The sequence below is a fragment of the Chlorocebus sabaeus genome, chromosome 1 (genome assembly GCF_047675955.1).
Source record: "Chlorocebus sabaeus isolate Y175 chromosome 1, mChlSab1.0.hap1, whole genome shotgun sequence".
NCBI classification, from domain to species: domain Eukaryota; kingdom Metazoa; phylum Chordata; class Mammalia; order Primates; family Cercopithecidae; genus Chlorocebus; species Chlorocebus sabaeus.
The window spans coordinates 38,150,589-38,165,210 of NC_132904.1; the positions used below are offsets into that span (position 1 = coordinate 38,150,589).

Genomic DNA, 14,622 nt, shown 5'->3' on the forward strand with positions numbered 1-14,622 from the left:
TATGAAATGGTCTGGTAAATAGGGGGGTTTTTTTGTTTGTTTTGTTTTTTTCTTGTTTGTTTTTAACCATTAACTGAGTTGAAGCAGAAATACCTATTTTCCTGAAAGTCATTTTAAGACAATATTCCCAGCGAATACTCCTACTTGCCTCTCTTCTCTCTTATGAACTCCTTTCACACCCTCCCAGCTTTGGGATGTCTTCATGCTGCTCCAAATTTGCCCATGGCACAGCATTGGTACACTTCCTACTACTCACCAAGTACTTTCTGCTAGAAGATAAGCTTCTTCCCTCTTTTTAATCAAAACTCCCACTCACTGACTGAAGAATTTAGGCAAGAAAATAGGAAGAAAACAATGCTCATTTACCTGCCCATAGATATTTGCCTTTTAAAACCCTAACATGAATCTCTGCATGGTGAAATTCCAAATAGAAACTGGAGAAACTGGACCTATTTCCAGCAGGGTAGTGGTTGCACTTCTGGGAATTAGAAGATATATTCATTATGGAGATCACCCATGTTGTTAGTCTTCCCAGCACAGTACTTTTTTTTCCCTCACAGATTCTTTTTATCTCACCTCTAAATTCCGTATTTCAGCAAACTGCTAAAATATGCTTCTGTTCCCTAGTAAAGCTTCTCATGAAGTCAGTAGAGAGTACATTGTGATGCGTGTATCAGGAAAATGGGTAGAAGGAAGATGAATCAAAACTTAAGTAAGTCTATTTTTATATCCCTTAGAGATATACAAAATACAACCATAGTATCTCAAAATTAGTAGCAATTTTGAAAACCCAACTCTCTTCCTCCATCTAATGATTACATCCCCTCTACAAACTACTGATGGTGGTGAGCAACTTCAAAATTAGAGTGGACGGGAATGCAATGTTTGGTGAACAAGTTGAAGAGAATACAATTCTAACATCAATAAAGAACTTTCTAGGCAGTTTTCCTTTCTATGTCACTTTCGCACTGCCAGCCTGATTCTTGTTTCTCTACCAGATTCTCTACACAGGAGTGGTGGTGTATGCTCCTGCCCTGGCACTCAATCAAGGTAAGTTATCAACATTCCCTTGGCATATTTTACCATTTTTTTTGCCTGAATTCTCACCTTGGAGAATTATAAATAAAATACTTTGTTGGGGAGATATTCTTCTGGTTAGGGGATTCTGAATTACTATTAGGAGTCATGACATAAAGCTCTAAATATTGATTAAACTTTGAAAGTAATACAAACAATTAATTACTTGGTTTTGACTCATATACTTCTAGACACCAATTTTGATTGCTTTTGCTTGTTTGGGATTTGGTTTTGGTTTTTAAATCATTGGAATTGTGGAAGTTTTGGTATTGTATATGTTGCTAAGTATGGTCATCTATAATATATGGACTTCAGTGATCTCATGAAGTAGATAATCTCAGTATAAGAGTAAAGCTTGCTTGTAATAGTTACACTAAAATTTATAGTTTGTTCTTTCAAAATAATAGAATCCTAAAAACAAAAAGGAAAGAAATAAAAGTCAAAGTAAACTTCACAATGACACCTGCCATATTGAAAGTCCTCAATATTCCATTTAATTGGGCTATGTGCTTATATTGAGAAATATTAACCTCAGAGTCAGTGAGGATTAGATAAGAGCTACCAAGAAAGTCCTTTTTATCTTGATATTCCTCTGAGTTTTGTGCTTTGGACTTGTAATCTGATTTTATGATATGTATTCTTAGAAGCAACAGGAATAAAAAAGCATGGATTGTTAAAAGTCAAAGATCACTGGTAGTTAGAGAAATGCAAATCAAAACCACAATGAGATACCATCTCATGCCGATTAGAATGGCGATCATTAAAAAGTCAAGAAACAACAGATGTGGGAGAGGATGTAGAGAAATAAGAACGCTTTTACACTGTTGGTGGGAGTGTAAATTAGTTCAACCATTATGGAAGACAGTGTGGCGATTCCTCAAGGATCTAGAACCAGAAATACCATTTGACCCAGCATCCCTTTACTGGGTATACACCCAAAGGATTATAATCATTTTATTATAAGGACACATGCACACATATGTTTATTGCAGCAGTATTCACAATAGTAAAGACTTGGAACCAACCCAAATGCCCATCAATTATAGACTGGATAAAGAAAATGTGGCACATATACCCCATGGATACTATGCAGCCATAAAAAAGGATGAGTTCATGTCCTCTGCAGGGACATCGATGAAGCTGGAAACCATCATTCTCAGCAAACTATCACAAGGACAGAAAAGCAAACACCACATGTTCTCACTCCTAAGTGGGAGTTGAACAATGAGAACACTTGGACACAGGGAGGGGAACATCACACACTGGAGGCCTGTTGAGGGGTAGGGAGCTAGGGGAGGGATAGCATTAGGAGAATTACCTAATGTAGATGATGGGTTTATGGGTGCAGCAAACCGCCATGGCAGATGTGTACCTATATATGCTAGGTACGTTCAATAAAAGGATTGTTTTCTTAGAAAAAAAAAGTCAAAGATCCATTAAAACTCAATTTTTGTTCATGTTTCTCATGATGGTCAGAGAAGAGAAGTGGGTGGTTTGAATAAAAATTCAAGTCTACTGACTTTCTGCCCAACAGTCTTCCTAGTGGAACCTCTAAAGCCATTATTTCTTTTTATATCCCTGCTCATGGATGATGTTTAGGTGATTTCAGAGTACTCAGACTAACTTTGTTGAGAAAAACAGAAACTCAAAAACAAAACATTTGGATCAAAGATTGGAATCTACAAAATCTTAGGAGGAAAAATTTGACTTAACATTACATAAAATGTATGGACTAGCTAGAAGTATAAAAATATAACAAAAATAATCTTTTTTGAAGGTGAGAAAATTTAATGAGGGAAAACTCTAATTTGATTTTATTTTTGCCTACAAAGAACACTGATAAAAATATTGTGTCTTTTTCCTCATAAAACTTGCTCTTTAAATTTTTCAAGGAAACTTCTTTTAATATTTTTTTCTTCTTTCCTAGTGACTGGGTTTGATCTCTGGGGCTCTGTGTTTGCAACAGGAATTGTTTGCACATTCTACTGTACTCTGGTATGTATCTAGCTGTGAAGCAGTATTTAACACTACCTCCTAATATGGGGTAAGGGCACATTTCCAGCAACAGGCATCTAATTATAGCGGAATTTGTTATTCCAAAATTAAGCAGAAGTATGTTGGCTTATCTGTCACAGTTTCCTGAGGAAGGTGCTGTTGTTTAAAATTCTTTTCATTACCAACCTTTAAGAGAAATTAATCTCTGCACTCATTCAAGAAAATCATGCCTAATAAGAAAAAAGTCTAATGAAAAAGTCTTCTTGATTAGAGAACAGGTGAACCTATGCTACTTCTGAGAAAATAGTTTACTCATTCATGGCCCTCATAAACCACAGATGACACTTATACTTTACACTTTATGCTTCACTGTCTACTGATTGAGAAATAACAAAATGTGCATACAAGTGAGCAATGATGGCTGCTATTTTATAAACTTGAGAATTTTGCAGCTTGTTTTTGTCTTGTATTTCTGGATAAGCCTGGATTACACTTACCAATTGGCTTTACACATGCTCTGTTTTTAATTAAGGAGCCTGAGTCGTATTGGCAGCATGTTTATGTAATTAATACAATTATATATAGTTTAGTTCAACATTCATTGAGGACCTATTGTTTGCCCATTCCCTGCAACTGTAATCTGTATTCTTCTGAGTCATTTTACCATGTACAACCTATAATTAACCAGTTAAGCATGTGGCAGTGGTTCCCAGACAGTTGAATTCTCTTTCCTTCACTATAGATAAAAATAAAAAATTAATATATTTTCATATAGCAGATGATTCATGTATTTTGGTGTTATGTGCATATCACCTACTCTTTGTAACATCTATTCCAATTATATAACATCCTGATCTCTCTTTTTCATACTTGTAAATTCCATTATTTATTTGCACTTAGTTTTGTCTTCATTTTTAAAAATTCCATTCTCATTACCATAATTCTATTCCAGACACTCAACTCTTCCCAGCTATGCTAAAAAAATAGGATCTTGCTTCTCTTACCTCTAATCTCATGTAATAGATTAGTCGCTCTGAGGTACCTGTCCAGAGAAGGACAGCTAGATGCTGGATATAACAATTTTTTAATGCATTGCTTGTCTTGAAAAAGCTATCATAGCTCCCTAAGTAAGTGTTCTTCCCCCGAAACAAAGTAACAAAATAATACAAAACAATTTAAAACATATTATCTATCAGGACTGATATTTGGAAGGAGTGTTGTGGGTAGACAGGATGCATGAGGCTGACTTGAAGGCAGGTGGTGATAACAGCACTACTACTATTAAGGTACTGAAATTTGGGTCAGTGAAAATTTAGGGAAACTGAGCTTGGGACTATAACATTAAGCTAGAATCCTTGAGGGGAGCTGGCATGGTTTTACTTCAGTGATGCACTTCAAATTTTTCAAGGAAAAAGTGCAAATCCTCTCTGTAGGAATAATCCAACTTAAGACTATAAGATATTTACACACAGATAAAGATCTAACGATAACTTTAACAAAATATCATAAAAAATACAAAATAGAAATTTACTGTGAGTGAGGATCAGCAAAGCAATAAACAAGATTTAGCCTCTCGAGAACAAAATATTTTGGTATTAAAAGATATTGAATAAAAGAATAGATATGCATAAACAGCTTAAATAAATAAAGAATGTAATTTCAAAGATGAATAAGCATCAGGAATGACTGACCACACGATATAATTATTATTATAAAGAGCAAATATATTTGAAGAAACAATCAGTATGATGGAAACTCTATCCAAATTCTATCCAAAGAAATAACCTAAAGAATAACAGAGAGACAAGAAGATAAAAAATGTAAAATAGAAATGGAGACATATGGTGGACAAAATTCATGTCCAATTGGAGTCTCAGAGGAGCGTACAAAGATAATGGAGGTGAGGTAGTGTTTCAAAAAATTATGGCTTGTAATTTTTCAGATATGATAAAATATAAGTACATATAGATTTAGAAAGTGTAACCTTAAAGCAGAAAGCAAAAGAATAAGTTTATATCTAGATACATTAGTGAAACTGTAGAATGGCAAATACAAATGGAGGACCTGAAAAAGAGCCAGAAGAAAGAGAAAGAGATACTTAAAGAGGGACACTTAGCAACAACAATGGAAACCAGAAGCAGTGGAATAATATATTCAAAGCATTGAGGAAAAACTATTCCAGACCCAGTCATAATTGTGTTTTTGACAAAACTATCTTTCAGGAGTTGAGTGTCAACAACCAAAGAGAATTTAGCCCTTACAGATCTTCCCTAAAGAAAAATCTAGAGGAGATACTGTGGGAGAAAGGGAAAACATTAAAATATGACAGTTTTAAACAGAAGAATTGATAAGAATATAAAATAGTAAACATTTAATCAGTCTAGTTAAACTATTTTTGGTACTAAATGATAATCATTATGTTATAATTTATATATTATTAAATGTTTTATATTATTGTACAATTTAAAATATAAAACATATCAATAATTACGTTCATAATTATAATTATATGCCACTTTGAAATTAAGAAAAAAGAATTGCCCCCAAACTATATAACAATAGCATGTAAATCAGGAAGGGAATACTCAGACTTAAATGTTTTATCATCCTTGAATTTCTGGAGATTACGGCATTGCTTAAATATTGACTCTACATTTAAAATGCATGGCAAAATTTCAAGGGAGCCCATTTACATAAAATAGTCAAAGTTAAGAAAAATGGAGTTTGAAAAAGCAACCCTCAATTCATCAAAGCAAGAGAAAAAAGAGGAAAACAAGCATAGCCAAAGTAGGACACATAGAAACCAAAAAGCATGACATCAGAAACACATCCAGATATTTTTATAATCACAATAAACTAAAATGAACTAAATTTACTACCTTCTAACTGGTTTTATGCTTCCAGTCTCTTCTTGCTCCCACACCCCACATACCTCTGTCAGATTAATCTTCTTAAAATATTCATTTCTTCGTGCCACTTTACTGATCTAATTCTTTCCTTACTTCCTATTGTTCACAAGATAAATTACAAGCTCCTTAGCCTGGTGTTAAAAATCTTTCATTCTGTGAATCCAATCTACCCATATAACCTCTGTACCACACCTCTGTTCTTCTCTCTTGTCAAATTAGAGGCTTCACCTTTGCTCATAGTGCAGTCTCTTTACTGTGCTAAGCCTGTGGATGTATAAAATATTTAAAGTAACCAGTGAAAGAGAAAGTGTTAGTTGCCATCCAGGGTTCCGTAGTTTAGTAGGGCAAACATTAGGCCCCAAACAAGGCAGTTTGATTAAATATGTAGGTGACACACAAGGTACCATCAGTATTAAAGAAGATAAGTGTGTGTGTGTGTGTGTGTGTGTGAGTGAAAGGAGGTGAGGACTCTTGCTATATGAAGAAGTCAGACAAGTCTTCATGGTGTCTATAATGTGCCTTTTGATTAATATCTGATAAAGTGGTTTGTTCTCTTGCCTTATGCCAAGTTTATGCAGATTTCTGCACAACCAATGCCAAGTATCCTCTGAAAACAGAGGCCTTTGCCATTTTGTCTTCATAGCACTAAAATCTTATGTTGAGATTTGGGTTTGGAAGGCTTAATGGATTTAAGAAAATTAAGCTAGTGCTACCTAGGAGGTAAGAGGTAAGAAATTTATTATTTCTCAAACCATGTGTGAACAAAATACATAAATACAATGTCTTTGGCAGGTACTTTAATGTCTATTTTTAAAATTGAATTTCAATTTTAATTACAAAAGAAGTGATGGGGCAACCCCAATGTCTTCTTTCATCTCAAGATGAAGATGAAGCCTGTCATCTTTTCACTAAAGTTCCTGACACTCTGGAGGAGTAACCAGAGATGATAATTCTGTTTTTCAATGTTAAAAATACCACGTCATTTCATTTTCACAGAGCTCATTCATTTCCCAAGCACTTACTGATACCTCACTTTATTTCATCTTTCCCCACTTGCTCATCCCACATAGATCATGGTCCTAAGGGCTTCTATACCTGCAATACTACAACACCCTCTCTTTTTCCTTCCTTCTTCTTGCCCAAAGGTTCCCAACAGTAATTCTACATTAGAGTCGACGAGGGAGCTTTCAAAAGACACTGAGGACCAGACCCCAATCCAGACCTTAATTAATTCACAACCCCTGGGGATAGGGCTTAAATGTTATTTAATTATTTATTTTTCCTTTTGCCTTCCTCAAGTGACTCTCAAGGGGAGCTGGGATGGATTTCATAACTACTGCTCTAACCCCTTACCTAATCATTGTATCCTAGATTTTGCTATTAGATTCATCCTCCTGGACCTCTGTTCTGCTTACCTCACCATTTGACCATTCTGTAGCTCTTAAAACTCATTCCTCCATGAATGTCTGGAATATATCATTCCTTCCTAGTTCTTTGTTTGATATTCTACCATCTCAGTTTCCCAAAATATATTCCCTGTGACTAATTTTACAAACAGTGTCTCTAGTTGTGCAAGCTAGACCCTATTGGTTAGTCTCCATTCCTTTACTTCTTTATCACCTGTATTCAATGAGTTATAATCATGAGTTATGTTGATTTTACCTCCAAAATAGCTTTTAAGTCCATCCACTTCTTTTCATCTCTACCTTACCTCTATCTGCCAATCATATTGGGCATGGACTACTGAAATAAACTGAGATGGTCTCTCAACTCCTTTTCTTTTCCTGCAGTTGATTCTCCACACAATCACCAATGAAACTGCTGTGAAACAAAATCTCTCATCATATAACTCTTGTTAATGCTTTCTTATGCTCCTGAGAAATCATTTAAGTGTCCTCATCAAAGTCTGTGTGGCCAGGCCTATAGCAAATTCACCCAAAGAGCAAATTCCTCTTTGGGTGTTTCACACTTTTGACCAACATCTTCCAGTTGTCTTGTATTTCCTCAGGGAGCTGTGCTTCTTCACACATGCTGGTTCCCTCTTCTCTTTGTCCTCTGTAGTTGGTAAATTCCTACTCATTCTTCAGAAATTAGCTTGAACATCATTTCCTCAATACCAGGTCAGGGCTCCCTGTTTTATGCTCCTATAGTAACCTGTCTTTCTTAGTTGCACTTTCCACATTTTTAAGTAAATCACTATCTTGTTGTCTAACATCTGCTTCTCCCATTAGATTATAAACTTTATATATATATATATATTTTTAATTTATTTATTATTATTATACTTTAAGTTGTAGGGTACATGTGCATAACGTGCAGGTTTGTTACATATGTATACTTGTGCCATGTTGGTGTGCTGCACCCATCAACTCGTCATTTATAAAGTTAAGGGGTCTGTCTCACTTTTCATTTTATTCTCATGCTTAACACGGTACTGGGCACATAAAAGATGCTCAGTGGCTGATGCTGAATAAATAAAAGAATGCATGCATGTATTAGCAGAGAGGCTTTGCAGAGTCAGAAGAGTTACAGGATTTGTTTTCAAGGACTCAAACATTCTCTCTATTTCAGGGAGGATTAAAAGCAGTGGTGTGGACAGATGCATTTCAGATGGTTGTCATGTTTGTGGGCTTCTTAACGGTTCTCATTCAAGGATCAACTCATGCTGGGGGATTCCACAATGTATTAGAGCAATCAACAAATGGATCTCGACTACATATATTTGAGTATGTCCAATGCAATTTTTTCATACTTTACAAAGATTTAGTACATGACCTTGTCACCTAAAATAATATCTTGGGCATCAAATGAATATCTTTGTTTACTCATTTCTGTCTGTCTCATAGCTTTGATGTAGATCCTCTCAGGCGACACACTTTTTGGACTATCACAGTGGGAGGAACTTTTACATGGCTCGGAATCTATGGGGTCAATCAATCAACTATTCAGCGATGCATCTCTTGCAAAACAGAAAAGCATGCTAAGCTGTAAGTTCTCAGTAAAGACAAATTTTAATGTTTTATCTTACCTTATTTGGTACTTATTATATATTAATACTTCCTCTTGGGGGTGTGTGTGTGTGTGTGTGTGTATGTGTGTGTAAGAGAGAGGCAGAGAGACTCACTTAACTCTTTCAACTTTTTGAGCCAAGCGTTACTACTGTCATCTCAGCAGGAAGTGGCTGAGAAGGGGTATGAACTGAAGTTGATTTGTCTTTTCTCACAATTATTTGCTGCCTCCATTTATTGAGAAATTACTAGATTAAATTAGGTACTGTGGGTGGCAATGCAAAGGTAAATAGCTCACATTTCCTCCTCACTTGATTTAGCATGTGGTCTCTTCAACTATTATTTTTCTTTTCATGGGTTAAAAGGTAAACTGAGGCACAATTAAATTTTTAAAGAGTTGATTTGAGTGAACAGTGATTTATGAATTAGGCAGTTATCAAATAGAAGTGGCTCAAGGCCTCCATTGAGGGAACACAAGGGGAAAAATTATAGGTTAAACATGGAAGTAAAGTGAAGGAAATATTTGATTGGTTACATCTGTACAGTTGTCTTACTTGGTCTATCCGATTGGAAATTTCTTAGTTAGATATCTGTAAGTTAGTTGGTGGTTTCTGAGTGGTTAGCATTAAGTTTCATTTTTTTTGTTTGATATAGGCATTTACCAGAAAAAGCCCAAGTTAAGCTTCATTTATATTTGCAAAGGTTAAGCCCACTTAACAGATGTTTGTACTCTTAAAGCTTCCAAGGAGAGGTTAAAAAAATAAGAAAACAAAGGGTAATGTAGCAAGCCACAGTGGAACTTCAGCTGCTCTGACTCTTTCCTGGTCTGCTTGCTCTGAAGGATACAAGCAGAGGCACAAGCATCAAGCGTTTTCCAAGCCCTGCAAGCTAACCATGCTCCAAAATAGAGACCAAAGTTATATACACTTTCACAAAACTGGCAGAAATAAGCCAAAACTGCATCCAAAATGATTCTTCATCTTCAGTGCTGCTTCCCAAGGTTTCAACCTCCCCAGCCTAACCATGATACTCTAAACTTTTCTTAGAGAAACAGTCACTATGAATATTTCCCCAAGTGATTTTAAAATGCTTTCAATGCACAGTTTCTTTTGTTCACTAAATAAAATATAAAATTGCCTGGAAATGATTCAACCATTTTGTAAGCTGAATTCCAAAAGGAGAACTGTAATGTAATATTTCACAGCTCTCAGAATAAGGAAATAAAAGCATTATCGGGTGTTCCATCAATTCACTGGTAACATATTCAAATCTTATTACAATAAATAATATTTTAACAAACCCTCCACACATGTGGTCATCTCTTTATCAAATAGCTGTGTTATTGCAAATGCATGTGACTTAATCTGAAAGATTCATTTAAAATTCTGCTCTAAAATAAATTATAGTTGGCTATACCTGTAAAGAGAAGAATCCTTTGGTAAAATAAATAATAATTCTTTGTTATATCTAGTTTTTAAAACTATTATGAGTTTGTATTATTTTCTTTTGTGAATATGCCTAATTTCTCTATGTTAATACCTGAAAGTTAGGAAATGTGTCTTTTTAATCATTTTTCCCCACAAGACCAAGAACAATGCTTTGTGCTTATTAAATGTTTATCGCTTAGTAAACAAAGTAATGCCTTGAGAAGGTCATACTTGTGTGTATGTATTACACAGGGACACACACATGTATGGATGGGCATATATATGTGAGTGTGTGTGTGTACACACTCATATATATATGTAAATGAAAATTAAGGCTAACTAATCAGAAGCCATCAATGAACTTATGATTATCTAACTAGGACATTTCCAACAAGATAGACCAAGTAATACAATTATATAGCTGTAATCAATCAAAATGTGTACACACACACATATTTCTGTATATAAATCTTAGAAACCTCGTTTAGTAAAGTAGTTTAATTCAAGAAAAATAAATACAATCCCATTCCTACAGTTACCTGGAAATTGGAATTTGTTGTACTAGTATTTAGTGAGTATGAAAGCTGGCAGAAAAGGAGGCATACTCATGAAGAAAGAAATGTACACAATTTCCTAACAAATGTACATAATTTTCTAACATTCAGGACTGCCATTCCTGGTTCCACTCATGCTGACTCCCACGAAGGGACTAGGACTGTGATAGTGATTTTGTGAGAATAATGAAAGACGAAACATAAAAATTCGCTTTAGAAAAGGGATCCCTGAGAGAATCTAAGGTGACAGGGTTAATAAAATTCAGGAGAGAGAAATCAGTTCAGATGTTCGGTACAGTTGCAGTGCACAGAGCTGCAGGGGAGATTGCTGTGGTGGGGGAATGGTGAGGGCTCCCATCTGTCACATAGTTGGAGCCTTGAGGGCACCCAGGGGCATCTGGAAGCCACTCAGAGCCAGCTGCTGACTGACTGTCACCTAGGAGGCTCTGCAGATGCCGATGAGATGTTTTGCTTTTGTTCTATTATCTGAGAGCCTAATGTAATTAAGACATTCCATGGGGCTTCGAAAAATCTCTGGTACTTGAGGAAAATTAATCCTGCAATGTAGGTAGGTAGAAATAGATCCATAAAGTTCACACTGAAGGTGGGCATGGGTTAGAATCAAGAGTGGCTCATATACATGCATTTGGTTTCATGACCAGAAATGTGATTATTCACCAAAGACAACTTAATCTAAAGCCAAATCTTCCTTGCACCTAGAAATAGTATCACTTACCAAGACAGTTACATGTGCTTCCTGGAAGTTAACTGTTTGTGTTTCTAAACCCTTGTTTATCTTTCAGGTCTGCTGGTAGCAAATGGTGCTGTGAGGGTAGAAGTTGATGTAGGGTATCATGTCTCATCTCCCAGTTACGATGAGCACATCTACACACAGTTGCTTTTCCATTTCCATTTCCTTAGTTTATTTTCCCCTTATCTCTATCAGATCTAAAATTATCTTATCTTATTTATGTATGTATTTATTTATTTTCAGTGTTCATTACCTGCTTCTAATCCCAAAATGTAATCTCCACGAGGTTGGGTTTTGCATTGCTTCTTGCTATAGCCACAGTACCTAGAACAGGGCCTGGTACAGACAGTTGCCCAGTAAATGCTTTTTGAATGGATCAGTGAAAAAGCCTATTTTACAAACACAAGAATTAACCCTGTATAGAACCAACGTCCATTTCAAATGGTAAACAAATTAAAAATACAACGACTTTAATGTTCTATTGCCACTGGTTTCTCATTTTGCATAGTTGACCGATAAACTTGTAAGATTGTTTTGGATAATATATGACTGTCCTCTGGATGGCTATATAACTTCCACATATTTTTATAGAGTGTAACTCATTAAATCCTCATAATCCTATAATAAAAAGTAAGGCAGTTACATTCTTTTTACAGATGATATAACTGACTCAGAGTGTTATGTGACTTGCCTAAAGTCACATACTTGTTAAGGGTAAAGACTTTTAACTCTAAGTCCAATGGTATATTTTAAAAAGAAACAGTGTAAAAAATGTAATTATGTAGTAATGAATTTCTACCATTAATTTCTTCAATCATTTCATCATTTCTTACCAAAAAAATAATTTTATATTTGTTATATGCTGAAATTGTTCAGTGCTCTGGGAACACAAAACAATAACACATGAATAAATATAGAATTTCAGATCATAAGGAGTAGAAACTGACAAGAGAGCAGGAAGTGACTGTTACAAACAAGGATGAACAGGAAAGCCTCTCTAGCCGGCCAGAGCAAAGGCTTGAATAGAGTTGGCCTGAAGGTTGGAGACAGCCAGAGTACAACTAAAGCAGTTATCGGTATTGCTCATTTTATGTAGCAATTGTATTCCCAAAGCCCAGCAAGAAAAACAAACACACACATAAAAATCATTGCATTGGCAAAATACTTTCAAGGAAGTAGCCTTTGAGATAAAAACTTCTTTTAAACTGTGAAGTGGAAACTCCTCTAAATGGGATAATTATCTGGCGTATTTGCCTTATAAATGTGGACTTTGATTGAAGGGTCTTCTAAAAGTCAAGTACACCTATACAGTATAGGTTTTAGAGGACTTTGAAATAAACGTATGTCCTTACATTTAAATATGATTCCCTTCAAACAGTGACTAGATCTTAGACAATGTTCAGCGTTGCTCTCTTGGCCCCCTGTGGCCATCTCCACAGTGAGTTTGTTTATTCTCTCAGGCCAAGGTAAGGCCCGCCTACTTTCATGTCCTCTCTGGAATTGAGGAAATTAGTAAAATTTCGACTTTCAAAGGACAGTAATGAATACAACATAACTGTAGGATACTACAAAAGCACCCAGGCTGGAATTAGGCGTATCTGTGCGTTTTAAAATAAAATGAATTGCACCACATAATATGGGTAAGATGATCCTAAGTTTTTCGTACTTTCTGTTGTCTTTTTAAAAAACTAACTCTAACTTTTATCTGCATTAATCTCCAAAGTGAATATTTCCAACACTTATCTATTTCTGTATTAGCTCATTATCCCTCTGGAAAAAGATGTTAAAAATATAAGTTGCCTTTTTGACAGTTTTATGAATTGAGTAGGGGGAAAATCACTTGAAGTTATATAATATGAGTGATTGGTATGTGAAATTTAATCCAAGAGAATAGATCTCATACCACATATATTAAGACTTTGCAGAAAACTCCTGATTTCAAAGGAAAATTCACTTAAAAATCTTACTTTATTTAAATTTGGTAATGAGTCTAAAAATGTAATGTTCTCAAGCAAAAAAAAAAGAAAAAAATAGCAAAAGTATAAAGTGTAGTGATTCTTAAAGGCTGTATAATTTTATTTTACTAGCAAAAAGGTCCAAAATCCTTTACCTTGAGTACTTGATAATGACATCACCACACCATGATATGGTATGCAGGCTACCAATAGACCTATGTGCTCTTTTCTAGTGCCTTGTATTTTAACTTGCTGGGTCTCTGGATCATTCTGGTGTGTGCTGTCTTCTCTGGCTTAATCATGTACTCTCACTTCAAAGACTGTGACCCTTGGACTTCAGGCATTATCTCAGCACCAGACCAGGTATGGGTTTTCTTGAGGACAGTGGGGAATGTCTGGAATGAGCATGCTTCTGGTCATTGTTGGGTAATGTTGGCTTTTCTCTTTTTCTGCCTGAACTGCTCACTATTTCTCAAACCCCAAGAAGTTGGCTTCTTTCTTCTCTTTGGTGATATCTGCATCTACCAGGTTCAAATATAGGGGAATGAGAATGTAAAAAAGAGGGCACCTTGGCCAGGCGCGGTGGTTCACACCTGTAATCCCAGCACTTGGGGAGGCTGAGGCAGGCAGATCACCTGAGGTCAGGAGTTTGAGACCAGCCTGGCCAACATGGCGAAACCCCGTCCCTACTAAAAGTACAAAAATTAGTCGGGCATGGCGGTGGCCGCCTGTAATCCCAGCTACTCAAGAGGCTAAGGCAGGAGAATTGCTTGTATCTGGGAGGCAGAGGTTGCAGTGAGCTGAGATGGCGCCACTGCACTTCAGCCTGGGCGACAAGAGTGAGACTCCATCTAAAAAAAAAAAAAAAACAAGAGGGCACCTCACCTTGTTTCTGAAGACAAGGCCTGGTAGCATAGCAAGGTTGGATAGAGTGGAATGCAGGCTT

The 14,622-nt window shown here is 35.8% G+C and overlaps 1 protein-coding gene across 1 annotated transcript in view; it reads left to right on the plus strand.

The window, feature by feature from the left end:
* The window catches only part of SLC5A12 (solute carrier family 5 member 12), a 50,484-nt gene that overhangs the window by 9,798 nt on the left and 26,064 nt on the right, over positions 1-14,622 (plus strand). The window contains exons 3-7 of the mRNA XM_008003868.3: positions 999-1,050; positions 3,005-3,072; positions 8,553-8,707; positions 8,828-8,968; positions 13,910-14,039. Of these exons, the coding sequence (XP_008002059.1) occupies positions 999-1,050; positions 3,005-3,072; positions 8,553-8,707; positions 8,828-8,968; positions 13,910-14,039 (546 nt within the window). The remainder of the gene's footprint in view (positions 1-998; positions 1,051-3,004; positions 3,073-8,552; positions 8,708-8,827; positions 8,969-13,909; positions 14,040-14,622) is intronic.